Source organism: Rhinopithecus bieti, unplaced genomic scaffold (genome assembly GCF_001698545.2).
Source record: "Rhinopithecus bieti isolate Rb0 unplaced genomic scaffold, ASM169854v2 scaffold_37914, whole genome shotgun sequence".
NCBI lineage: Eukaryota > Metazoa > Chordata > Mammalia > Primates > Cercopithecidae > Rhinopithecus > Rhinopithecus bieti.
The window spans coordinates 414,762-441,233 of record NW_016816274.1 but is presented as its reverse complement, the minus strand read 5'-3'; the positions used below and the strand labels follow the sequence as shown (position 1 = coordinate 441,233).

General features: G+C 35.6%; 1 protein-coding gene across 1 annotated transcript in view; it reads left to right on the top strand.

The window, feature by feature from the left end:
• Nucleotides 1-1,345: 1,345 nt before the first annotated feature.
• Nucleotides 1,346-26,472, top strand: part of LOC108516960 (actin-related protein 3-like) — a 66,052-nt gene continuing 40,925 nt past the window's right edge. The window contains exons 1-6 of the mRNA XM_017854731.1: nucleotides 1,346-1,376; nucleotides 11,658-11,768; nucleotides 15,596-15,691; nucleotides 18,281-18,388; nucleotides 23,926-24,069; nucleotides 26,095-26,268. Of these exons, the coding sequence (XP_017710220.1) occupies nucleotides 11,697-11,768; nucleotides 15,596-15,691; nucleotides 18,281-18,388; nucleotides 23,926-24,069; nucleotides 26,095-26,268 (594 nt within the window). The 5' untranslated portion in view covers nucleotides 1,346-1,376; nucleotides 11,658-11,696. The remainder of the gene's footprint in view (nucleotides 1,377-11,657; nucleotides 11,769-15,595; nucleotides 15,692-18,280; nucleotides 18,389-23,925; nucleotides 24,070-26,094; nucleotides 26,269-26,472) is intronic.

Genomic DNA, 26,472 nt, shown 5'->3' with positions numbered 1-26,472 from the left:
TAAAAATTCGTTTGCCTGGTATAAGAAAGTTTTCAATTCTCGAGTGTTTTTTTCTTACCCAGTTTTAATGCTGCAGGTACAGGGTTTATAATTAGCAGATAAAGACATTGCCACTATCTTTTACTGATGAGTATTGATATTTGATCTGGAAAGCCTATGCGACTGGTTCAAGGTTTTTTTTTATATACATATATATTTATTTTTAGGAAATTTATAGTGAGCCACCTAGATGCCTATGTACATTATAAGTAAATTGCTAGAAAGAATTTCTGGCATTTAGAAGGACTAGATGGTGGATTTAAAATGTTTTGTCTTCCAGTTATTTTCTGCCCACTTTCTTAAGGATATAGCTGTTACTAAATGAAAGTAACAGTTGAATGCCAGATCAGTTTAAGTGCATTCAGACAATTATTTTGAATGAAGAACTGAACTTGAAGGATTCATACATTTATAACTTAATCTAAAAATACATAACAAGTTTTAGCTTTGAAACTGTATGCTGGATTTCTGAAATTATTTAAGGATATTGTTGTGGGTTTTACCTAAATGAATTGAGATTTCCTTTTGTGTATGTAGTTTAACAGATCTGTATTACATTTAAATTACTAGACCACAATAGTAATTACTATTACTAGACCCAATAGTGATAGGGTAGAGATATAAAGAAAGTTGAAAAAATTATCCTTGAAGTTTTTTTCTCATTTGTGTTTTTCAGTTTTTTCTTTCCAGTTGTTCATCAAGCATATGTGGACTTGGTGGGATTACAGTTTTACTCAGAATCTAAAGAGGATTTATATAATTTAAAAAATACATATTTGAAACATTCACACAGATTTTTTTTTTTTTGGCTTTTTGCATTTGAGGCCTTGTCTCTGAGTGGGAGTTGAGGTTTCATTGTGTAAAATGAATTTTGTCACTGGTTTTTATTTTTTCTAGTGTTGAATAGTTGAACAATTTAAAAGTATTGTGTGTCTCCTAGCGTCATGTTTTACTCTTGTAAGCAATTATTCAATGATGTATGTGTAAGAGGCTAAAGTTTGTTTCTCCAGTTGCCGCCGCGCTGAAATTATTTTTGACATGTCTCGACTTATTTTAATACAAAGTATTGTTATTCCAGGAAGTGACGACAGACGATGGGTGGTAAAGCAATACCCATGCCCACTCCCTCCTCTCCTGCTCCCCCGCCATGCAATAAAGGTGTGCGGTGATCTAATATTGTCAGTCCACGAGGAGGTGATGTAAAGCGGTTATAGAAGAGCTGAACACATCTCAGACTTCTCGGCTGCCTGTCTCCATGTTTTGTCATGCCATGGTGATGTGAGTAGCAAATAGATTATCGCCTTTACAGCAATAGAAAACCTACATATGCAACAAAGGTATGTTTTCATGATTTGTATAAATAACATTTTCAAAAATTAGTTTGTTCAATGCTTGTGCCCTCTGGAATACACTCTATAATAGATCTTATTAATATCCTCAAACCTCTTCTCAGTAGAAATTTCTTTTTCCCTGTGGCATCCTTCCCTGTTGCTTTAACTTTGCTTTTTTTTTTTTTCTTTTTTTAATAACCCCTAGGAGGAAAATTTTAGCCCTTTCAAATGAACAGTTACTATTTTTCCACACCCACTGGATCTCAGGGCTCTCAATAAAATTAGCTTTACTTCCACATTGCTACTTCTGCAAACATTTTTTCCACGTCTTTATTCAAACCTATACCATTTTTCTCTTTTTTGAAGCTTATGCCATCTGTAAGTGCTGTTCTGTTTCTCCCTCTTTTTCTTTTCTACCCTTTTCCTTCCCTTTTAAATTGAAGTGTAACTATGTAAGTGTTAATTATATAGTTTGAAGAATTTTTATGACTGTAATCATAACAGGTAAAGATACAGAACAAATCTAGTAACCCTGAAGCTTTCCTTGTACTTGTTCACACAGTCACTACTCCAATCCCACAAATAAATAAATGCTATTCTGACCTTTATCATCTTATATTTTGACATTGACTTTGTCTGGTTTGTAAATATCCTCCTTTGTACGTCTTCCCTTCTCATAATTTATTTATTAATGAACAACTAATAAATACTTTGTAAAATACTTTGCCAAGTATCATGAGTAAAATGGTGTATAAGAAAAATAATTCCCCTGACTTCAAGGCTATTATAATGTGGTGGAAAGGAAGACACTGAAGAAATAATTACAAGTGTGTTGGGGATTAGAAAAAGGGAAACATACACAAAGTGCTCTGGACATGTATTACAGGAGTAGCTCACCTAGTGTGGGGATTCAGGAATGTCCTCGAGGAGTACATCTTTAAGCTGAGGCTTGAAGAATAAAATAGGAGTTAGCTGCTGAGGTAGGCAGGCTGAATTGTTTTAGGTAGAGAAACCAATATATGAAGAGGCTTTACCGTATGAGGGAAACTAGAAATGCATGACCAATATGTCTGAAGCATGGAGAATGAGGTAGAAAGAAGTGAGGAGGCTGGATAGGTAGGCCAGGAAAGAGCACTGCAAGTGTTGTGAGACCATGCTAAAGAATTTGAACCCTATCCTATAGGTAACATTAATGAGTATACCTAGAGGAATAATTTTTGTGCTTAAAGTGCAAATAATTGGAATCTACCTGTTTGAACTTGAATCCTGTCTATGCTAGTTTCTAACTTTGTGATATCATTCAGTGACTTAATCTTTCTTAATTTTGATTTCTTCGTGTGTAAAACGGAGATGTTATTAGTGCTTCAGGATTTTTTTCTTTTTTCTTTTTTTTTTTTTTTTTTTTTTTTTAACACAGAGCCTCACTTTGGTTACCCAGGATAGAGTTCAATGGCATGAACATGACTCACTACAGCCTTGATATCCCAGGCTCAAGTCATCCTCCTACCTCAGCTTCCCAAATAGCTTGGACTACAGATGCATGCCACTAGGCCTGGCTAATTTTTTGTATTTTTGGTAGAGACGGGGTTTCATCATGTTGCCCAGACTGGTCTTGAACTCCTGGGCTCAAACAATTTGTCCCCTTGGCCTGCCAAAGTACTGGGATTATAAATGTGAGACACCACGCCTGGCCCAGGATTGTTATAAGGCTTAAGGAGATGTGTATAAAGAAATTGTTATACTCTACTGCTTTGAACATAATGATTACTCTGTATATGTTGGCTATTTTTACTTATAAAAGATTACTCAGGCCACATAGCAATGAAAAATTATTTGGGTAAGATAAGCATGATTCTGGGGAAACCAGATAATTGACTATTGCTGTAGTCTAAGCAAGAGATATTAGTGATGGCAGTGGGAATAGAAAGAAATGGAAATTGTGTATGTGCAATCACACACTCAGACATTTAACTTTTATTGTAGAAAACTTCACATGTCAAAGAAGAGAAAATAATATAATGAACCCCCATGTGCGTATCACACAACTTTGGCGGTTATCATCTATGGACAATCTCATTTTGTCTATAATGTTTCCACCCCCAACCTCCAATTATTTTGAAGTAAATTGTACATATTATTTCACTTACAAATATTTAACTCTTACATATGAAGACTTCTAAAAAAGAAAAATATGACACCTTAATTTAGTGTGCAGTTTCTTTATCTGGTATCTAGTTATTGCTTAAATTTCTTTGATTATTTTCTATATTGGTTATTCTGTTTGAATCAGCGTTAAAATGTGGTCTACTCACTGAGTTTAGTTGATAAATCTCTCAAGTCTCTTTTTATCTATAGGTTCTTTTCCCTGTGTGTTATGTTTCTTTTCTTTTTTGTTCTTGCCATTTATTTATGGAAAAAACTTGGATGTCTTGTAAACTTTCCTATATTGTAGGGATTCTGATTATTATATCCTCTTTGGGTCATATAACACAGTACCCTACTTCCTATATTTACTTTTTGTTCTTGTAAATGGTAGTTAAGTAAAAGTCTGATTAGATTTATGGGAGGTTTTTGTTTGTTTGTTTTGACAAGGGGAAAAAAGTGGATAATTAAAGAGTAACAGGGCGTGATTAATGGGATATTGGTGATAAGCTAGATGTATCAATTGAGGGTAATTCCCAGCTCTGAGATAGTCTGTTTATCCCTTATCTGCTGAAATTGAGAAATTTAAAGGAGAAACATCTAAAAATTATTTTGTTTTTTTGAGACAGGGTCTCACTTTGTTACCCAAGTTGCAGTGCAGTGGCACAATCACAGCTCACTGCAGCCTCAAACTTCTGGACTCAAGAGATTTTCACACTTCAGCTTCCTGAGTAGCTGGGACCACAGGCGTGTGCCATCATGTCTCACTAATTTATTTTATTTTTATTTTTGAGATGGAGTCTTGCTCTATCTCCCAGGCTGGAGTGCAGTGGCATGATCTCACCTCACTGCAACCTCCGCCTCCTGGGTTCAAGCGATTCTCCTGCCTCAGCGTCCTGAGTAGCTGGGATTACAGGCATGTGCTACCACGCCCGACTAATTTTTGTATTTTTAGTAGAGATGGGGTTTCACCATTTGGCCAGGCTGGCCTTGAACTCCTGACTTTAGGTGATCTGCCCACCTTGGCCTCCCAAAGTGCTGGGATTACAGGTGTGAGCCACTGCATGCGGCCTTTTATTTTATTTTTTATAGAAACAGGGTCTCCTTCTGTTGCCCATGCTGGTCACAAACTCCTGGGCTCAAGTGACCCTCCCACGTTGGCCTCCCAAAGTGTGGGATTACAGGCATGAGCCACTGCACCTGGCTTTTGAAAAATTTTTACTTGACATATAATAATTGTACATATTTATGGAGTACGTATTGATGTTTTGATATGTACAATGTTTGGTGATCAAGTCAATTTAAGTAGCATATTTACCTTAAACATTTATTTTTTGTGTTGAGAATATTCAGAATTCTCTGTTCTATCTAAAAATATATAATAAATTAACTGTAGTCATCCTATAGTGCTATAGAACACTAGAACTTATTCTTCCTATCCAGCTGTAATTTTGTATCCTTTATTCAAGCTCTCCCTATTCCCTTCTTTCCCCTCCCCTTTCCAGCCTCTAGTAACCACTTTTCTACTCTACTTACATGAAATCAATTTTTTTAGTTTTTGCACATGAATGAGAACATGTAATATTTATCTTTTAGGTCCTGGCTTATTTCACATAATGTCTTCTTAGGTCATCTGTGTTGCCAGGAATGACAGGATTTCACTCTTTTTTTACGGCTGAATAGTATTGTGCATATATACTGCACATATCCATATGGACACTGAGGTTGATTTCATATTTTGGCTATTGTGAAGAGTTCTGCAATAAACATGAGGGTGCAGGTATCTCTGATATAGCACTTTATTTTCCTTTGGGTATATACCCAATAGTAGGATGGCTGGATCATGTGGTAGTTCTATTTGTGGTTTTTTGAGGAGCCTCTGTACTATGCTTTATAGTGGCTTTACCTGTTAACATTCCCTCCACAGTATATATGAGTTCCCTTTTCTCCACATCCTTGCCAGCATTTGTTTTTTTTTTTGTCTTTTGGATAATAGCCATTCTAACTGTGGTGAGATGATATCTCTTTGTGGTTTTGATTTGCATTTTCCTGATGATTAGTCATGTTGGACTTTTTTTTCCATGTATTTATTGGCCGTTTGTGTGACTTCTTTTTGAGAAATGTCTATTTAGATTATTTGCCCTTTTAAAAAATCAATTTTTTTTTTTCTGTTGAATTGAGTTCCTTATATATTCTGGATATTAATCCCGTCAGATGTACAGTTTGCAGGCATTTTGACACATTCCATAACTTGTATTTTCCTTTTGTGATGGTTTTCCTCACAGAAGCATTTTAGTTTAATATAATCCCATTTGTCTATGTTTGCTTTTGTTGCCTGTGTTTCTGAAGTTATTTTTGTAAAATCTTTTCCCATAGCAATATTGTGAGAAGTTTCCCCTAAGTTTTCTTCTAGTGCTTTTATAGTTTTGGGTCTTAGATTTAAATCTTCAATTCATTTTGAGTTGATTTTTGTATAAGGTGAGAGCCAGAGGTCTTGTTTCATAATGAGAAACACTTTTGACTGCGGTAGTATAGAGAGAAGAACATAAGGTTAATTTTGAACACATTCTGTTTGAGGTACCTGTGAGACATTTGAGATTTTGTTAGAGTCAAATATGTGGATTTTGGAGCTAAGAAACAAGGCAGAGCTGGAGACAGAGATTCAGAAGGTGTCAATTACCTTAGAGGGGATGAGATTACCTAGGGGAACATATCACAGGGGAAGAGAACTAAGACAGAGCTTGAGCAGTGTGCCAGTTAGGTTTGAGTAGAGGAGGAAAAGTCTGTGAAAGAGACTGAGAATGCGTGGGTAGATATGTAGAGGTAAACACTGTAGAATGGTGCTGAGATGAGCTAGAGCCCATAGATAATTTGCTGTCTTTAGCTACAAGGTGGTCATTTGTAACCTGAATGAGAATAGTTTTAGAAGAGTAGTTAGAAGAGTAGTTGGGCTAGATGGAAGTAGTCTTTTGAGTGATAGACCAGGAAAAATGTAACAGTAAGAGTACTGTTCATTGAGTTTCAGTTGTGATTGGGTGGGAGAGAGATGAAGAGACACATTTCAAGGTTAAGATGGAAGACTTGTCTGAGTGCTAATATGAAAGAACTTTTAGAAAGAGATTAAAGTAGCAGGGAAGATAAGGTATAATCAAGGTCTCTGAAAAAGCTGGAGGGATGAGATCCAGAACACAGATGACTGAATTGACGTGAGGAATATCTTACATTACAATGGAAGTAAATGAGAAAAAAGACTGTGGAATCCATTTTACAGATTGAATTCTTGACTGTTGGCTTCTGCTGCTTCTGCGAAATATGTAGTGACATCATCTGCTGGTCATGGAATGGATGAGGGGAGAAGGTGAAATCTGAGTGGCAGGGGCAGCATTGAAAATCATCATTGTGGAGAGTAAAGATGAACAGAGTAGAGGAGCAAAGTCTTGCCAGGCAAGGTTAGGTCATTTGAGAATAGTGATTATGAAATCTTAGTTTTAGCACCCCAGTTACAAATGTTTCTGCAGTATAATCAGTATTCTGGATATAGGCAAGTTTATGTCAGGGACATATGCTGGGTTGGATTTTGGTAGACAGGATGAAAAAAGGATATACGAAACAAAAGTGATGGGTCAAAATCTAGACTGTGTGTATTGATGGCTAGGGAATAATTAAAGCAATCACTGGACCGAAAGTCTTAATTGGTGTTCAGAAGAGATCTCCTGAGGTGGTTGAGTATGCTAGAATAATAAGAGGTTGTGATCAGAGAAGGGTATACCTGCATTTCAGGGATTGAGAGGTGATAGTGATGATGATATAAAATCTATACTGGCCAAAATGTAAAAGAGATACATTGAGAAGTCAGTCAGTCAAGAGGCCAGAGTTCCTTTCCAATGATTCTGTCCACTCATTTTAAACACATTTTCAAGTCTTCCAAGTGCTGCAAACAAACCAGAACAAAACTTCTCTCAATCTTTATTCCTACCTTCTGTCTTCAGCAATTTAGCTATCTTTCTCTTTCCTTTTAGAACGACACTTCTTAGTGAGTCTCAAGATATTTGATATGCTCTTTGTTAAATCCCATTATATGTAACAGTTTTCATCCTTTTTGATTTGTCTTTGTTTCACAGGATTACTCTGATGATTCTCTTCCTAACATGGAATATTTGTTTTGTTTTTATTTGTTATTTCTATTGTCACTGATTTCTCCTTTACCCACTACTCAAATGTTGATTTCTCCAGGCACTGCCTTCAGTTCTCTTTTCTTTTTTTTTCTCTTGTAAAATGGTGTGACTTAATCTTTTCTTCTTTCATTAAAGACTTTCTCTAGGTGATCTCATCCATTCCTTTGTCTGCAACCACAGACTAGATCTCTACTTTCAGTTCCTTGACTACATCTTTACCTACCTATTTCATGGCTCTTGAGTTTTAATATATCTAAAACAAAATGTATTATATGTACTCCACTCTTGTTTATTCCAAGATCAGAAAAAACACAATTTTTATGTTTTGATTAATGAATCTTGTCCATTCTAACTTCAAAGCTAGAAACCTATTGGTATATTCTGACTTTTTTTCGAGACAGATGTCTTGCCCTGTTGCCTGTGTTGGAATGCAGTGGTGAGATCTTGGCTCACTGCATCCTTGACCCTCTGGGCTCAAGTGATTCTTCCACCTCAGCCTCCTGAGTAGCGGGGACTACAGGTGTTTGCCACTACACCTGGCTAATTAATTTTTTTTTTGTAGAGGCAAGGTCTCACTACGTTGCCTAGGCTGGTCTCAAACTTCTGGGCTCAAGCCATCCTCTCACCTTGGCCTCCCAAAGTGCTGGGATTATAGGTGTGAGCCACCATGCCCCACCCTTTCGTATTCTTATTGACTGAGAAATCTTCAGGGTGGCCCAATACCATCCATACCACTATTGGTACTCTTGTTCTTACTTGGTTCTGGTTCTGTTAAGCTTCATTTGAGCTTTCCCAGTGCTGCTATAATAGTCTTCCTAAATATTAAAGCTGTTCTTATTCCCCTGCTTAAAAGTTTCTATGGTGTTTTATTTCTTATAGAATAAAACCTAAATGCAAGGCAAATTTTTGAGAATCTAGTCCCTTTGATCTAGAACTGGTATATCTCCCTACATACCTTTCTTCAAACCTTTTGGCACATATATTTCTCACTGATACCTTCACTTTTGTTTTTGTATACCATGCAGTGTTTGTCTTTCTATACATCTTTTTCTGTTCTCCACAAGTTCCTCCATACCTCTCATTCCCCTGTCAAAAAAAAACCAGAAAGCAAAACTGAGAATGTTACTTCCTTAAGACCCAGCTTAGATATGACCTCCTCATTGAAACCTTTTCTCTCACAAGACAAGGTGGTCATCTTGTTCAAGGAACCATTTATTTATTTATTTATTTGACAGAGTGTTAGTCTGTTGCCCCGGCTGGAGTGGAGTGATGTGATCTTGGCTCTCTGCAACCTCTGACTCCTGGATTCAAGAGATTCTCCTGCCTCAGCCTCCCCAGTAGCTGAGATTATAGGTGCCTGCCACCACACCTGACTGATTTTTTATTTTCAGTGGAAATGGGGTTTCACCGTATTGGCCAGGCAAGCTTGAACTCCTGACCTCAAATGATCCACCCACCTCAACCACCAAAGTGCTGGAATTACAGGCGTGAGCCATCATGCTGACTTTTTTTTTTGGAGACAGAGTCTCACTCTGTCACCCAGGCTGGAGTGCAGTGCAGTGATCTTGGCTCACTGCAACCTCTGCCTCCCGGGTTCAAGTGATTCTACTGCCTCAGCCTCCTGAGTAGCTGGGATTATAAGCATGCACCACCATGCCTGGCTAATTTTTGTTTTTTTTAATGGAGACGAGGTTTCACCATGTTGGCCAGGCTGATCTCAAACTCCTGACCTCAGGTGATCTGCCTGCCTTGGCCTCCCAAAGTGCTGGGATTACAGGCGTGAGTCACCATGCCCTGTCAGAACTTTATTTTTTAAAAAACCTGTAATATAATATTTGTTCATATATATTTCTTTTACTAGACTGAGTTTTTTTGTGTGCAGGATGTCTGTGTCCTTACCATTTGTGCCAATGGCTTATAGTAGGTACACAATAATTGGTGAATAAATAATACTTAAAACATTTAAATTTGTAAACTTCCAATAAAGTTAAAATTGAATGATTCAGTAAACCTCAATTTTTCCCTTCCTTAAAGCAAACTGGGGAGTAGAAGTCATTTTATAAATATAATGCCTTAAAAAGTAGTGTGGAAGGCCGGGCGCGGTGGCTCACGCCTGTAATCCCAGCACTTTGGGAGGCCGAGACGGGCGGATCACGAGGTCAGGAGATCGAGACCATCCTGGCTAACGCGGTGAAACCCCGTCTCTACTAAAAATACAAAAAAAAAAAGCTAGCCGGGCAAGGTGGCGGCGCCTGTGGTCCCAGCTCCTCGGGAGGCTGAGGCAGGAGAATGGCCTAAACCCGGGAGGCGGAGCTTGCAGTGAGCTGAGATCTGGCCACTGCACCCCAGCCTGGGCGACAGAGCGAGACTCCGCCAAAAAAAAAAAAAAAAAAAAAAAAAAGTAGTGTGGAAACTAGAGTAAGAAGTAGATGTTAGGGATTGATACTGCAAGATGTTTATTTGTTCATTAATTTGTTTAACTTTAGGTTTTGAATGTGTATTATGTTCATGGAACTATATTCAGTTGCAGAGGTTCACAAACTTTCTCAGTGCCATTATTGTCTCAGTAACATTTTTCATTGTGCCACCTAGATCAAAAGAAATGTCACATAGTTCTGCTTATTAAATACCTAGGTCTAGGCAACTTAGTAGCCACGTGAAATAAAATAGGACACTTACGTTGGAAATATTATTATTTCACTGCTGAGTAATCACTTTTCTGTTAGGGTGCTTAGGCACTGAACAACTTCTCAAACCTGGAATCAGATGGGACATTGCCACCCTGATTTCTTGTTTTACATCGATGTTATTTTATGTGATAACTTGGTTTTTATCCCAGCAACTGCTGACAAATCAACTTCTCCAAGAAATAATGTCATTGAAAGGAATATATAATAGTATGATTTATTGTTGAAACTGACTTACTGTGACTTGTAAGATCATGCAGTGTCCAACTGACGTTGAGTAACACTGTATTTCCGTGGAAAACTTAAAATAACTTTGTGGTGCCCTTGTGAATTTATGATATTACACTGGGGTGCTGTCTTAGTTCATTTTCTGTTGCTATAATGAATACTTGAGATGGAGTAATTTATAAAGAAAAGGTTTATTTTGGCTCGTGGTTCTGGAGGTGAGGAAGTCCAAGATGAGTTGGCCACATCTGATCTACCTCTGGTAAGGACGTTATGCTGCTTCATAACATGTTGCGGAATGGAAGAGGAAAGGGACAAAATACAAGGGACAGCCTTACTTTATAGTAGCCTGCCTTCAACTCTCTGGAGAATTAGCTCAGTCCTGCTGAGAGCTGCATTCATTCCTCTAATGACCTGATCACCTCTTAAAGGCCCCACCACCTCTTGATACTGTAACACTGGCAATTAAATTTTAAATTTTAACATGAGTTTTGGTGGGAACACACCACATCCAAATCAAAATAGGTATCTTGGCACACAATTTTGGAAGCATGACTCTTACACATTTATAAAACTTTTCTTATAAAATTTTATATGCTTGATTCTTATGATTATTCTAGGTATGTACTTACTAGGTGCACTTTTTATATTTGGCATACAACAAATACTTGTTAATGACCTAATGAATTAAAAAAGAAAATTGTGATAAAGTTTAGTTTTTTAGGCTTAATTTTTGTAGGCTAACTTACCTTTTATTAGAAAACTTTTAAAATCTGGAAATACTAGTACAATGACCTTTCATCTAGATTTAACAGTTTTTAACATTTTGACATATTTACTTTGTTTTTATTGAGCCATCTGTCTGACAATGTGTTGTTGAACTAATTTATCTTTAAATCCTTAAGTACACATCTTTTAAGGATGGTCTATAGTATCGCACCTAAGAAAATATATCCTCATCTAATATCCACTAATGATCTAATATTTCCTTTTTTGTAGTTTTATTTATTTTTTATATTAATAAGATTTAATTTGTATTTCCCTTTTTGTTTTGATAGTGGCCAATCCGCCATGGTATAGTTGAAGATTGGGACTTAATGGAAAGGTTTATGGAGCAAGTGATCTTTAAGTATTTAAGGGCAGAACCTGAAGACCATTATTTTCTTTTGGTAAGTTACAAATTATAATTTCACTGAGGAAATTTTTGAATACACTTAATGAGAACATTTTCATCACACTTCTTTCGTATACTTTGGTTATTAAATTGTCATATGTCTAAATGACTTTGTAATAAAGCTGTATCATCTTTAAGACCATCTAGTTATGGCTACAGGAGAATAGTAATATGTCAAAGCACCACATTTTAAACACTTAAGAAGTGCTTTTGGTAATTAATATCTGATCTTTATGATAGGAACAGTAAGGTTCAGAAAATGTTGGAAACCTGGGGCACTTCCTTTTGCTTTTAAAAAAATAGTCTGATTATTATATCATTGGTATTTCTTCATAACAAAGATACAATATGATTTAATTTTAAATGTCTTTTATTAAAGCAATGCATGTTCATAACTTAAATCAAATGCCTTTATAAGATTTAAAACAACAGAATAACACTTTCCTTTCTTACCTCTCCCAACCTTTGATTCATATTCCCCGGAGGCAAACATTTTCAATTTTTAAAATAGTTTGCCCTGGTAGTAATCTTATAAATTTAATGTGTTTCTTTTATTTCTTATGTTTTTAAAAATATTATCCATTATTTATCAACTTCCTAATAGGAAAAATGAGAATTTCCCTTTTTTCCTTTTCTCTCCCTCAACACAAAATAACTGTCCTTTCCCCTTGCTCACACTGTAGTTATATCACAGTTTTTGGTTAAATCAATATTCTGTGTCTTATGGTGATTTTGATGGACTATAAAGTTGAAAGAACCATACTATGGACACTCATACACCCACAGTCTAGATTCAATGATTAACCTTAACATTTGGCTATAATTGCTTCATGACGTCTATCCATCTGTCACTTCATTTTAGTTTTTAAATCACTTCAAAGTGAGTTTCAGATGGGAGTCATTTGACTCCTAAATACTTTAGCACGTATTTCATCAACTACAGCTATCATTTGTGTATGGTTATTCTTTTCATATAAAATTCACATATCATAAAATCACTGATCTGCACCATTCAGTAGATTTTGACCAGGGATTGGCAAACTTTCTAAAGGAGCAGATAGCAAATATTTTTGGCTTTGCAGTGGGTAAAGTCTCTGAGGAAACTTAGTTCATTTTTTATACAATGGTCCCTGCCACAGCTACTCAGCTGTGCTGTTGTAGCATGTTAGCAGCCATAGACAATACTTAAATTCATAGGTATGTCTGTGTTCCAATAAATTTTTTTTTTTTTACCAAAACAGGTGGTGGGCTATATTTGACCTACAGGATGCATGATGTGGATTGTCCAATCTTTGTCAGATACATACATCTGTGTAACCTAAACTCTTACCAAGATAAAGAGAAATTACTATCAGCGTGGAAAGTTTTCTCTGCCCCCACGCCCTAGTGACAACCACTGTTTTTCTTTTTCGTCTGAGATTAGTTTTGCCCATGTTTGAGTGTCAAATAATGGAATCATGCAATATGTGCGTTTTGGTGAAACACTTTTACTTAGCATAATCTGGAGATTGATTCATGATGTTGCATATACTGGTGATTTGTTGCTTTTTGTTGCTGGGTAGTATTCCATTGAATAAATTTGCCTCACTTTATCCATTTTCCTGTTGATGAACACCTGGGCTATTTCTAGTTTTTCTCTTTTTTTCTTTTTTGTTTTTTAAGACAGGGTTTTGCTCTGTTGCTCAGGCTGGAATACAGTAGACGAATCATGGCTCACTGCAGTGTTGACCTCCCAGCTCAAACAATTCTCCCAGCTCAGATTCCTGAGTATCTAGGACACACAGGCCCGGGCCACCACACCTGGGTGATGTGTTCTGGTTTAGAGATGGAGTCTCACTTTGTCGCCCAGGCTGGTCTTGCGTTCCTGGGCTCCAAGGGATCCTCCCGCCATGGCCTCTCAAAGTGCTGCCACCATGCCTGGCTTAGTTCTGTTTTTGGTTATAATAAAATAGTTTGACCATTGTGAACCTTCTTCTACAAGACTTTTTGTGGACATATGTTTTCATTTCTCTTGTCTAAATAGGTAGGTATGGAATTGCAGCATCATAGGATAGGTACATGGTTGGTGGTTGGTTTTTTTTTTAGGGAAACTCGTGGGAACTTTTCCCAAGGTGTTGAACCTTTTTGCACACCCACCAGTGATCCATTAGTAATCTGGTTGCTCTATTCAAGATTTGGCTTGTCAATCTTTTTTACTTTTTTTTTTTGAGACAGCATCTTGCTCTGTCACCGAGGCTGGAGTGCAGTGGTGTGACCTTGGCTCACTGAAACCTCCTCGCCTCCCAAGTTGAAGTGATTCTTGTGCCTCAGCCTCCTGAGTAGCTGGGATTACAGGCATGCACCACCACACCTGGCTAACTTTTGTAATTTTAATAGAGACAGGATTTTGCCATGTTGGCCAGGCTGGTCTTGAACTCCTAGCCTCAAGTAATCTGCCCACCTCAGCCTCCCAGAGTGCCGAAATTATAGGTGTGAGCCACTGTGCTGCTGGCTTGTCAGTCTTTTAAATTTTAGCCATTCTGGTGGGTGTGTAAATATTTTTCATTTGCTTTTAATTTTCATTTTCATTTTCTGATAACTGATTATGTTGAGCAGTCTTTCATGTATGATTATTATTATTAGCTATTTGTATATTTTCCTTGGTGGGTCCTCTGATTATCTTTTATGTAGATTTTTTTTTTCTTGGAGTTTATAATTTAACTGCCTTGGTTTTTAGTTTACTTAATGTTGTATGTATTCATTAGTAAATTATCTCCAGACTTCTAAACATAGCTCCAGAACTCTTCTAAATAAGTTTAAACACCGCAGGGAGTTTAGCTTATAAAGGTTTTATGTAAGGTAACAGTGTACTTAGTTGTTTTACTTTATATTTCTTTTGAAATAATAATTTTAAAGATATAATTTTTAATGGATTCAAGTTTTATCACTTTTTCTCTTTGTGATTTGTGCTTCACAAATTTAAGGAATTATTCCTTACCTTAAGGTCAGAAAGAAAATTCTGTATCTTTTAAATTAAAAAATTTTTCTTTTACATTTAAGTATTTGAGATACCACAGAGGATTAGATTGTCAGTCAGACTCACAAGAATCAGAGGTCTTACCCAGTGTCAATCTTTAAAAATTGAAACAATTTAAGTGATCATGAGGCATAGGTGAAATATGAAGTCCGACACTGCCAGATCTCTGAGTCCTTTCTTGCCTCTTTAGAGTGCCTTCTGTCCCAGACTTAACCTATGAGGTTTCTAAGTGATGTATGCGGTCACATAACTTAAACAGAAGAGTGCTCTGCAAACATCTTGATTCTATACTCTTAACAGGTAAATTAATATAACGTTTTTCAGAAAACTATACCATTAGATCTGTAGAATCTCGGCTTGTTTACTGTAATCCTATATAGCTCGGGGACATTCTTCTAAAAGCGTTACTTAGATGAGGGCTCTCCTGCGGCAAATACCATCGATGTTTTTTCTGGAGGTTTATCATTACCATATTTAAAGGATGATTTGACTGGACCACCTTTTCCCTACCTGCAACCCTCTCCCCCTGCTTCATTTCTTTTTAATGTTTAATCTGTATGAGTGGTATGATACAGGCATTCAGGGGTTTTTTTTTTTTTTTTTTAATGTGAATTACCATATTGTTTTCAGATATGTATGGATATGTTTGAATTCTCTATAGTTTTCCTTTGATCTCTGTGTCTTTCTACTTGTAAATTTAATGCATCTTAAATAAAATGTTTGAAATAAATCTCATTTTAAAATTGTCAAGAAAGTTATCAAAATAATCTGATATTATCTATTTAAAATGTTATTTATTTCAATAGACTGAACCTCCATTGAATACTCCAGAAAACAGGGAATATACTGCTGAAATAATGTTTGAGTCTTTCAATGTTCCAGGCTTGTACATTGCTGTGCAGGTAAGCAAGTTCATATTTATCTAAGTTTGATTCTTAAATTTTAACCTAGTTTCATTTGCTGCCTAAAATATGTACTTTTCTCCCCCCCCCCCGAAAGTTTAAACGTAATGTCAAAGCATGTTATACTTCTCTCCTGAATTGTTAATTTAGAAGTAATATTATGGGAAGTGGAGATATTTAGTCAGGAAAAGAGAAGTGTTAAAAAAGTAAGTTAATGGTGTTTGGGTATTTCAAGGACTTTCATAGGACAGAAATAAAGGAACTAATATTTGTTGAATGCTTACTCCATGACAGGAACATTGTATATATATTTATTTATCCTTGTAAATAATCCTTTATCATTTATCCTTATGCATCTTTTTTTCCTTTGTTATAGTATTTTTGATTGACTTATCTTTAGGTATATTTGACACCCTAATATTTCACTTCTCTGAATTTGTACATTTATCTATATGGAACAGCTTCTCTCCCACCCCTTAGGATCAGAGCTTACCTCATTTCTTTTTCCTTGTAGCAAACGCAATACCTGACATAACACAAATGCTTTATATGTGTATTAATTCATTATTTCTATTAAATGTAGATATTTTTGTTTCTGTTTTTTTGTGGAGGAAGAAAACTAAAGTTGGAAGGCACCTTATTCAGAGTTAAATGGTTAGCTGTGATACCAGGCAGCTGAGGTCTGTCTGACTTTGCTCTTTGTTGGGATCACACTGGTTTTTGTAACTCCAGGGTACACAGAATCAATAAATGATAATTATGGATGAATATTTTAACTTGGATAGCAAAGCACTTTTTAATGTTTAATGCAATCCATAAATTTAATGAACTGCCTTTTAGTTCTCTGTTGCTAAAATATTTAAGGAGTCACATACACCTGTCATGATCTTTATAGAAGAATTCAGTCTTGAGTGGGAGGCCCTTTTTTCGTTCTTAGAATCTGAATAAAGTGAGGAGTTGGGAGGAATCATCTTTCACTTGGGAGTTTTTACTTCTCATGTTATATTAAATATAATGAACTTATGTTTAACCATATTGTCAGGTATAGCTTACTTTAAAACACTGGCATCATGAGCTTTGTTTCATTCCTCTGGAGTTGTAATTTGGTATTTCAGTGATTTCCGTAGTGGCCTCTGAGTCATCTTAATTTCATTATTTAATCTCTGTTCTGTTTTATTGATGTTCAGTAGTCGATAACATTTCTGTAACATGATGTGCCGGTGCATATCTATTCTAGTTTGGGACTTTAACTGTTTCCAAAAGACTTGTAAAAGTGATCAGAGGTAATTCTTGGTTGTAGATAGTTTTGAATTTACTTATAAAGGAAGGCTATCTCATAATGAAGTCTAAACGCTGTGTGTGTGTGTGTGTGTGTATATATATACACAACTAGTATTAGGATGGAATTTTTCATTGTCAGATTGTCAAAAAATAATGTTTAGTTCTGTTAGCCTATGGTGATTGTGTTAATACGATCTTGCGTTCAGATAGGAGGGTGACCTAGATAGCTTTCTAGGTCCCTTTTAGCTATTATAGTCCAGGTAGGTAAAATAAGGCCAGTATAAGTTTAGTTGTCTTTAATTATTAGTCATACACTTTGTTTGAGTCTTGGATTATAAGAAATTTAGTTTTTAAAAAACGAGCTATGTTAATTTCTTAATTCTCACACTTAGAAGAATTGTGTTGTATTGTCTGTGCCAGGGTTTTTCATAGAAAAATTTTATCAACTTTGCTCTGTAATTAAATTATAGTAGTATTTGGAAGTGTGCGATGGCGTTTTCTCTATGTCATATAGTCCTAAACACATGTTGCCTTAAAAAAATTTGAAGGTTGTCCTGGCACGGTGGCTCACGCCCTATAATCCCAGCACTTTGGGAGGCTGAGGCGGGTGGATCACAAGGTCAAGAGTTCAAGATCAGCCTGGCCGAGATGGTGAAACCCCGTCTCTCCTGAAAATAAAAAAATTAGCCGTGCATGGTGGTGGGCGCCTGTAATCCCAGCTACTCTGGAGGCTGAGGCAGAGAATTGCTTGAACCCAAGAGGTGGAAGTTGCAGTGAGCCGAGATTGCTCCACTGCACTCCAGCCCTGGGTGACAGAAAGAAACTCTGTCTCAAAAAATAAAAATAAAAAAAATTTGAAGGTAATCTTTTAGTAATAGTTGTTCATAGCCATATATGTATTGAATAACTGAAAGTTGGGTGGTTGTGTACTTTTCGCCTCACATTGCAGTTTGTAACAGGCCAGCCCAGGTGGACATAGTTTAAGTTCTGGCAAGTTAGTTCTATACTATTTAATGCAATCTTCCACATTTTTAGCTTTAGGACAGAAATAGCCTTTATAAAATATGTAAATCTTATAAAACATGCTCCTAAAAGCAAATGTACACCTGTAAGTTTGTCTTAGTAAAATGTAGGGAGTGAGCTATTTTATTGCATAATACAAAATTAATTTTATGTATTTTCTTTTCACAGATAACTACATTTAAAATTGAATAAAGTACTCCAGGAAACTAGTTTTTTTTTTTTTCGATTAACTCTATGTTTTTTTGTTTTTTTTTGTTTTTTTTGCCTTCTTTCTTTGTGCTGAAGGCTGTTCTTGCCTTAGCTGCATCTTGGACCTCAAGACAAGTAGGGGAGCGGACGTTGACTGGTACGGTAATAGACAGTGGAGATGGTGTCACTCATGTCATTCCTGTGGTAAGGCTATTTTATTTTACAGTTACTGAACAGAACATAAAATGACACATCTGGCAAAGTTAAATTATATGAATTAATATTAGTTTTAAAAAACTTTAAATATGGCACTTTAAAATTTTGCTATAATTTGGTCTTTTGTTCAGTTATAGCTATATTTTGCTCACCTTTTAAAAATGTTATAAACATTTCAAAATGTTTCTTTTACCGTAGATTTGTACTGCAATTAAGAAAATTATGGATTGCAGTATCTGGAATGGAAGTATATTAATGGCTTTCATTCTGTTTTGCAGTTGGATATGTGTTAACCATTTGATGACCTCTTTTATTCATAATTAACAGATTTCAGACTGGTATACAGGGTAACTGTGTAACAGTTAGTTGTAAGTACATGAACTTTAGTAGATGCTTTATGGGTTGTATTTAATAAAGCATATTAAGAAAAATGCATCAAATTAGATTATTTGCCACAAATAACATTTTTCTTCCAAGGCTTTTGTGCTTCAATTCTTAATGATAAATCAGGTTTTTAAAAAATTATGCCTAATGAATTCAAAATGACTACTAGAATTCATACTGATTATTATTAAATGGGTATATATAGAAAGGTTTATCTTTTAAAGTAATTTTTATGTTATAATGAATATCATTTAAGGAATTACATTATTTTGAACTTTTATTTTTTTATTATTCTCTCTCCAGTGTTTAATGTATGAGGCAATGTCTGTTAAAGATTACATGCTCAGGGTGACTACCTTTGGATTAGACTCCTGGTCCTCCTCCACTTTCACCCTCATGATGTGTCATAATAGTTTTAGTAATAACTGCCATTTTTTAATGATAGCTTTATTAAGATAAAATTTATATACCGTACAGTTCACTTGTTTAGAGTGTACAGTTCATTGATTTTTAGTATATTCACAAAGTCCATCCATCTCTACAATTTTAGAACATTTTCATCACCCTGAAAAGGAACCCTGTATCTATTCACAGTCACCACCCATTTCCCCTTGATGCCTTTAGCCCCTGGCAACCATGAATCTACTTTTTGTCTGTGTTAGATTTGCCTGTCCTGGCCATTTTATATAAATAGAGTTAAACACTGTATTCTTTTGTGACTGGGTGCTTTCACTTAGGTGAACATTTTCAAGATTCATTCATGTTATAGCATGTATTGTATTTCATTTCTTTTTATTGCCAAATAATATTTCATTGTATGGATATATGAGATTTTATGTAGCCCTTGGGAGGTATTTTAGTAAGCTTGGAAATTAGGATGTGTCCAGCATTTGATAGCTTTTTTTAGTTTGCTTGGCAGTTTATTTTCTTTCTTAGTGGTACATAAAATAATTGTTCATCTTAAAATTCTCATTTAAATATGAAAATCAGTCTGTGATGAATATTATATTTTTCTTTGAGTTACCTTAGTTTATTCATTAATAAAATGCAAATAATTGTCTTGCTTAAGGTCACCAAATAGTAGGTAGTGAGGCTAGCATTTGACCTGGTTCTGCCTTTCTTTCTTCAGTCTTTCTTAACACCTACACATCTGAGCAGTACTATCAGTATCTTGATCATTAGAATAGGTAATTTTCAGAATAGAAGTTACCAACATGGAACAGAATGAGTTTTAGTAAGGACATTAAGAATGGGTATTCTGGCTGGTATGGTGGCTCATGCCTGTAATCCCAGCACTTTGGGAGGCCAAGGTGGGCAAGATCGCTTGATCCTAGGAGTTCAAGACCAGCATGGGCAACATGGTGAAACCCTGTCTCTAAAAAAAATGCAAAAGTTAGTTGAACATGGTGGTGCATGCCTGTAGTCCCAGCTACTCCGAAAGCTAAGGAGGAAAGATAACCTGAGGCCGGAGAGGTTGAGGCAGCAGTGAGCCATGATCTCACCACTGTACTCTAGCTTCTCTAGCTTGTGCAGCAGAGTGAGACCCTGTCTCCAAAAAAAAAAAAAAAGGGGGGTGGGGGGTGGGTGGGTATTCCTGTTTATTGTTTACTTTTCCTTCCTCCTTTAGAATTAGTGGAGTATTTTTTATTGTTCCATTTTCTCTTCTTTATTGGCTTATTAGCTATGCTGTGTCTGTTATTTGTTTTTGGTGGTGGTTGTTATATGAGTTGTAGTGAACATCTTTAACTTATCACTGTCTAATTACAAATAACATTCTACTACTTCATAAATAATTATACAACAGCTTTGACCTTCTAGTCTTTGTTCCTTTATTGTCATTCATTTTACTTTTATATGTTGTGAACTCAATAATACATTATTAAGTTGTTTCATTTTGAGTGGTGTGTTAGTTTGCTAGAACTGCCATAATAAAGTACTACAGACTGGGTAACTAAAGAATAATTTATTTTCTCACAGGTCTAGAGGTTAGATGTCAAAGATCAGGATTTTGGCAGGGTTGGTTTCTTCTGAAGACTCTTCTTGGCTTCTAGCTGTCTGTCTTCTTTTTATGTCTTCACATAGTCCTCCCCATACATGTCTGTGTCTGAATCTCCTCTTTTTTTTTTTTTTTTGAGACGGAGTCTCTCTCTGCCACCCAGGCTGGAGTGCAGTGGCCAGATCTCAGCTCACTGCAAGCTCTGCCTCCCAGGTTTACGCCATTCTCCTGCCTCAGCCTCCGGAGTAGCTGGAACTACAGGTGCCCGCCACCTCGCCCGGCTAGTTTTTTGTATTTTTTTAGTAGAGACAGGGTTTCACCGTGTTAGCCAGGATGGTCTCGATCTCCTGACCTTGTGATCCGCCCGCCTCGGCCTCCCAAAGTGCTGGGATTACAGGCTTGAGCCACTGCGCCCGGCCTGAATCTCCTCTTAAGGACACCACTTATGTTGGATTAATGAGTTCATTTTAACTAGATACTACTTGGAATACCTTATCTCCAAAAAACAGTCATATTCTGAGATAGAGGTTAGGACTTCAACATGGGAATTTGGTAGGGAGGAAAAACACAATTAAGCCAGTAGCAAAAACTTATCTTTAAAAGATAACTTTTTGGAGACAGAGTCTTGCTCTGTCGCCCAGGCTGGAGTGCAGTGGTGCGATCTCAGCTCACTTCAACCTCCGCCTCCTGGGTTTAAGCGATTCTTGTGCCTCAGCCTACCGAGTAGCTGGATAACAGATGTGTGTCACCAGGCCTGGCTGATTGTTTTTGTTTTTTTAGTAGAGATGGGGTTTCACCATGTTGCCCAGGCTGGTCTCAAACTCCTGGCCTCAAGCGATCCACCTGCCTTGGCCTCCCAAAAGTCCTGGGATTACAGGTGTGAGCCACTGTGCCCGGCCTTGAAATAGAGTTCTTTAATTCACATACCATATCTAGTGCTCTCTATTCCTTTGTGAGGGTCCACATTTCCACCTGGTATCGTTTTCCTTCTGTCAAAATGACATCCTTTAACATTTCTTATAGTGCTGATCCACTGGCTCTGAATTCCTTCAACTTTTGTACATCTTTTGAAAAAGTCTTTATTCTCTTTTAGTTTTGAAAGATGATTTTCGCTTGGTATAGAATGTTGACAGTTTTCTCCTGTAGATGTCACTCCACTGTCTTCTGGCTTACCTTGTTTCTGGAAATAAGTCAGCTGTTATTCTTGTGTATGTTTCTTTGAATGTAATGTTTATTTGGGTGGCTGTCTTCAAGATTTTCTTTTTACTCCTGGTTCATTGGTTTTTAGCAATTTGATTGTGATGTACCTAAGTAAAGTTTTCTTTGTCTCTTCTCTTTAGGGTTCATTGAGCCTCTGGTATATATAGATTTGTAATTTTCGTCATATTTGGAAAGTTTTTGTCTGTTATTGATTACATATTTTTTCTCTTCCCCTTTTCTCTCCTTTTGGTACTCTGATCACATGTATATTAGGCTGCTTCACAGTGTCTCAAAGGTCACTGATGCTCTGTTCATTTATTTTTTTATAATCTTTTTCTTTATTTTTTCAGATAGTTTTTATTGCTCTTTCTTCAAATTCACTATTTTTTCTTCATTGTGTAGTCTACTGTAATGTCATCTAGTGTTTTTTTGTCATCTGGTAGATGTTTAAATTTCAGATACTGTATTTTTTTCTTTAGAAGTTCTATTGGGGTCTTTTTATGTCTTCCACTTCTCTCTTCCTCATGCTTATTGTTGACCTTCTTCATTATATGGAGTATATGGTTGCTGTTTTAATGTCCTTGTCATTCCTCTGTATTGTTTGATTTTTCTTCTCATCAAGTGTTGTGTTTTTCTGCTTCCTTGCATGCTTATAATTTTTGATTTGGTATGCTATCCACTGTTGTGTGCTGTATTTTTGAAGTTCTTTGTAAGTATTTAGCATTTTTTTCCTGGGACATAGTTCAGATACCAGGAATTGGTTTGATCCTCTCAGGGGCTCTTTTAAATGTTATTAAGCAGGTCCATAACAGGTTTTTGTCCAGAACTGGTTTGTCTCCATTCTTGAGGCAATATTTCTCTGAGGACTCTACTTGATGTCTTGTGTTTGAAAACATCTTTCAACTTTGGCTGGTGGGATCAGGAACTATTTCTGGCCATGTGTGAGCTCTAGTGGTTGTTCTGTCTACTTTTTTCTAGAGGTTCTTTCTCTCACCTTGATGGTTTCCTCACAGGAAATGTGCTGATCAGCATTCAGTTAAGGAGATACTCTCTTCACATCTTCCCAGCTCTCCGTTGGTGCAGCTCCTTCCCCTCCAATAATTTGGCCTATAAACTTTAGCCACTTTTGCCTTTCTGACCTTTAAATTCTATATCCCTAACTTAATGAGACCAGTGCTGTTTTAGTTCTCTTTCCCGTTGTTGTGGCCTAGTAACTTTCCCTAGGCAGCAGGAGAGAGTGTTTGTAACATTCACTTTATTTGTTTCCCTTTTCTTAGAAAGTATCTCTGCCCTACTCTGCCAGTTGTCAAATGTCTGAAAACCTTTATTTCTTATAAATTGTCCTTTTTTTAAGTTGAGAGGGTAAGTTCAGTCCCTAATATTCTGTCATGGCCGATGAAGGCATCCTTAATATTCTTTCCTAATGAAATTTAATTTTGCCACACAATTTGTTATACTTCTGACACATCAGTAAATTTGTGAATCAGTTCTACAGAATTTAGTTATTTGGCATTATGGTGGTGTGTGGAAAGCTTCAGGTTTGTGAAATGGATGCATACTTAATTAGAAAAATGATAGGCACTTTGTCAAATTTCTTATGACGCATTCTAAATTTTAATTACTGAAATTATAAATGATTTTAAAATAGTACTATCTGATATAAAGTCTGCTATCTAAACCATTTGATATTTATATTTTGAAATTTATTATTTCTGTGTTGTTATTTTAGTCATAGTTATAAACTGTCAATGGGAAAATAAATCTCAAGTTGCTGGTCATTCTTAGTTATCGTTTCTGATGAATACAGGTGAATTCTGGGATAAAACAGTACTTGAGAATATGAATACACTAACTTGATAAATTGGTCTTTAATGGTTCATATTTTTAGGTTTTATTAATTTTCAAAGCATTGAAAGTAAATTTGAAATCTTTTTCCCCCCTCTAGGCTGAAGGGTATGTGATTGGCAGCTGTATAAAACACATTCCAATCGCAGGACGAGATATAACATATTTTATTCAGCAACTGCTGAGAGATCGAGAAGTAGGAATCCCTCCAGAACAATCCTTGGAAACTGCTAAGGCAGTAAAGGTAAAAAGTGTAATAGAAGTGTAATTTAAAGATTAAAATCACATAACATTAACATGAGAAATTTTTAATTGAAGAACAGTACTTAAAATAATCTTGTTAACCAGTTATAAATTATTACTCTTAAGTATATTTACATTTTCTCTGTATTTCTTGCAAGAAAATTATTATTACGACAGTTTGTCTATTTTCTTCATATTTTATATTTGAGAGGAGTAATATATAAGAACATTTTACCAAATGAGTTCTCCATAAATTTTGTGATTCTCTTTATTAAAATAATTATTTCACTGTAAAGTGCTTGCATCTCAGTTTCTTCACTGAATTCTTTATTTTAATTCTAAAAGCTTTTGTCATAAAAATTATTTTGATACAATTGATTCATTGTGCTATAGTATAGAGGCAGTGTTAGCTCAAGTGATAAGGCACATAACATGAAAGCTATCTAAAGTATTTTTTAAATTTTTTCTGCCATGTAAGTATTATATCAATGCTTCATGGAAACTATCAAAATACTTTAGCATCATCTTTCAAACTTATTATTTGCCACATAACCAAAAAATTCCAGTGGGTCTCACATGTTTTGAAAAGTAGAACTGCCCTGGCAAAAGTAACTTTTACTTACTTGTCTCTCTTTGCATGTTTTTTTTTTTTTAATTACTTATACATTTTTAAATTTTTTATTTTTTATTTTTATTGATTTATTTTTTATAGAGATGGGATCTTGTTCTGTTACCCAAGCGAGAGTGCAGTGGCACAATCATGGCTCACTGCAGCCTCAAACTTCTGGGCTCATGTGATCCTCCTGCCTCAGCCTCCTGAGTAGCTAGAACTGCAGGTGCATATCACCATGTCTGGCTAAGTTTTTGTAGAGATGGAGGTCTTGCTATGTTGCCCAGGCTGGTGGTGAACTCCTGACCTTAAGCAATCCTCCTGCCTCAGAATCTCCAAGTGCTGGATGTGAGCCACCGTGTCTGGGCCTCTTTGCATGTTTATGGGATTTTCCTTGCTCGTCAGAGCTTAAGAATGAAAATTTATCAACTACTTCCTAAGTAGTAAATTAGTAAATGACTGCCAAAAGTTACCCCAAGTTGGTGGCATAAGAATTAAATATATAAAAAGTTAATGTGAATACTACTGATTCAACATCTTTGGGAAATCTGTAAAATTAAAGCAAAATGAGAAAACACCAGAGATTTAAATCTATTCCAGAGAAGACTGATGGTCAGTTCTTTGTCATTCCCACTTCCAAGGTTTGGAGAAGACCTCAAATAGTGTAATCAAATGTCTTTTGTTTCCAGTATTTTTTCTCTTTGTGTATTTTGATTATTACTAGTAATATTTGCAACTATCTCGGATGGAGCCTGTGATGTATAAAAATACTGGAAAAGGAAGGTTTTAAAAAAAATATATATATATAGGCTGGCAGTTGGGAGTTTATAAATTACAAATATGATGTTACAATCTATAATATATTTTTCAATGCTTTTGATGAAAACTTTTACTTAGGTGTCATATAACCAAATATGCAACAAAATAGAGTAAGTTATATTTTTAGCCTTCTTTTTTTGCTCATTTATTTACTCAGACTGTAATCAATTTTGTTTCAGATATTAAGGATCTAATTAATTTGTGTGGTTATCACAATTATTACTTATTCTTCAGTTCTATATTTTATGTATTCTTCTTACCTAGAGCACAAGATTCATTATTACTGAGACAGAAAATGTTGAATGACATTAATGAACATTTTCAAGAAATAACGCTGAAGTAGAAATCAGCTCTCCAATCTCTCAAATATTGTTTATATTTAAAGTCAGAAAATATGTGTAGGAGATGAGTATGTTTATTTGTACTACACATAGGATAACATCCTAACATAAATTTTACTCCCAGCTTAATTTCCTAATTTTATTTTCTGAAGAGTTTTTTTTTTTATTTGATTCTAGTTTACTGAAAACATGCCATTCTTTTTTACTGTTCCTACAATAAGCAAAAAAAAAAGAACTTTGTTTCTTTGTTTCTCAGGAGCGTTATAGTTATGTCTGCCCAGATTTAGTAAAAGAATTTAACAAATATGATACAGATGGGTCAAAATGGATTAAACAGTATACTGGAATCAATGCTATCTCAAAGAAAGAATTTTCTATCGATGTTGGTTATGAGAGATTTTTGGGACCTGAAATCTTTTTTCATCCAGAGGTAAGTTTTTTTTAACGGAATTGTTTAAAAATATTCAGCAGCAAATATCAATTAATGGATATTCAGGGAGAATTGATCTCAAAAACTTTTATTAGTATACTAAAATAAAACCGTTTGAGTTTTTATGAAAAGTTTTATTAAAAAGTTTTATGAAATTTTTAAAGAAAAAAATTTGCTTTTGTTTAAACAAGCAAAATTGTTGCT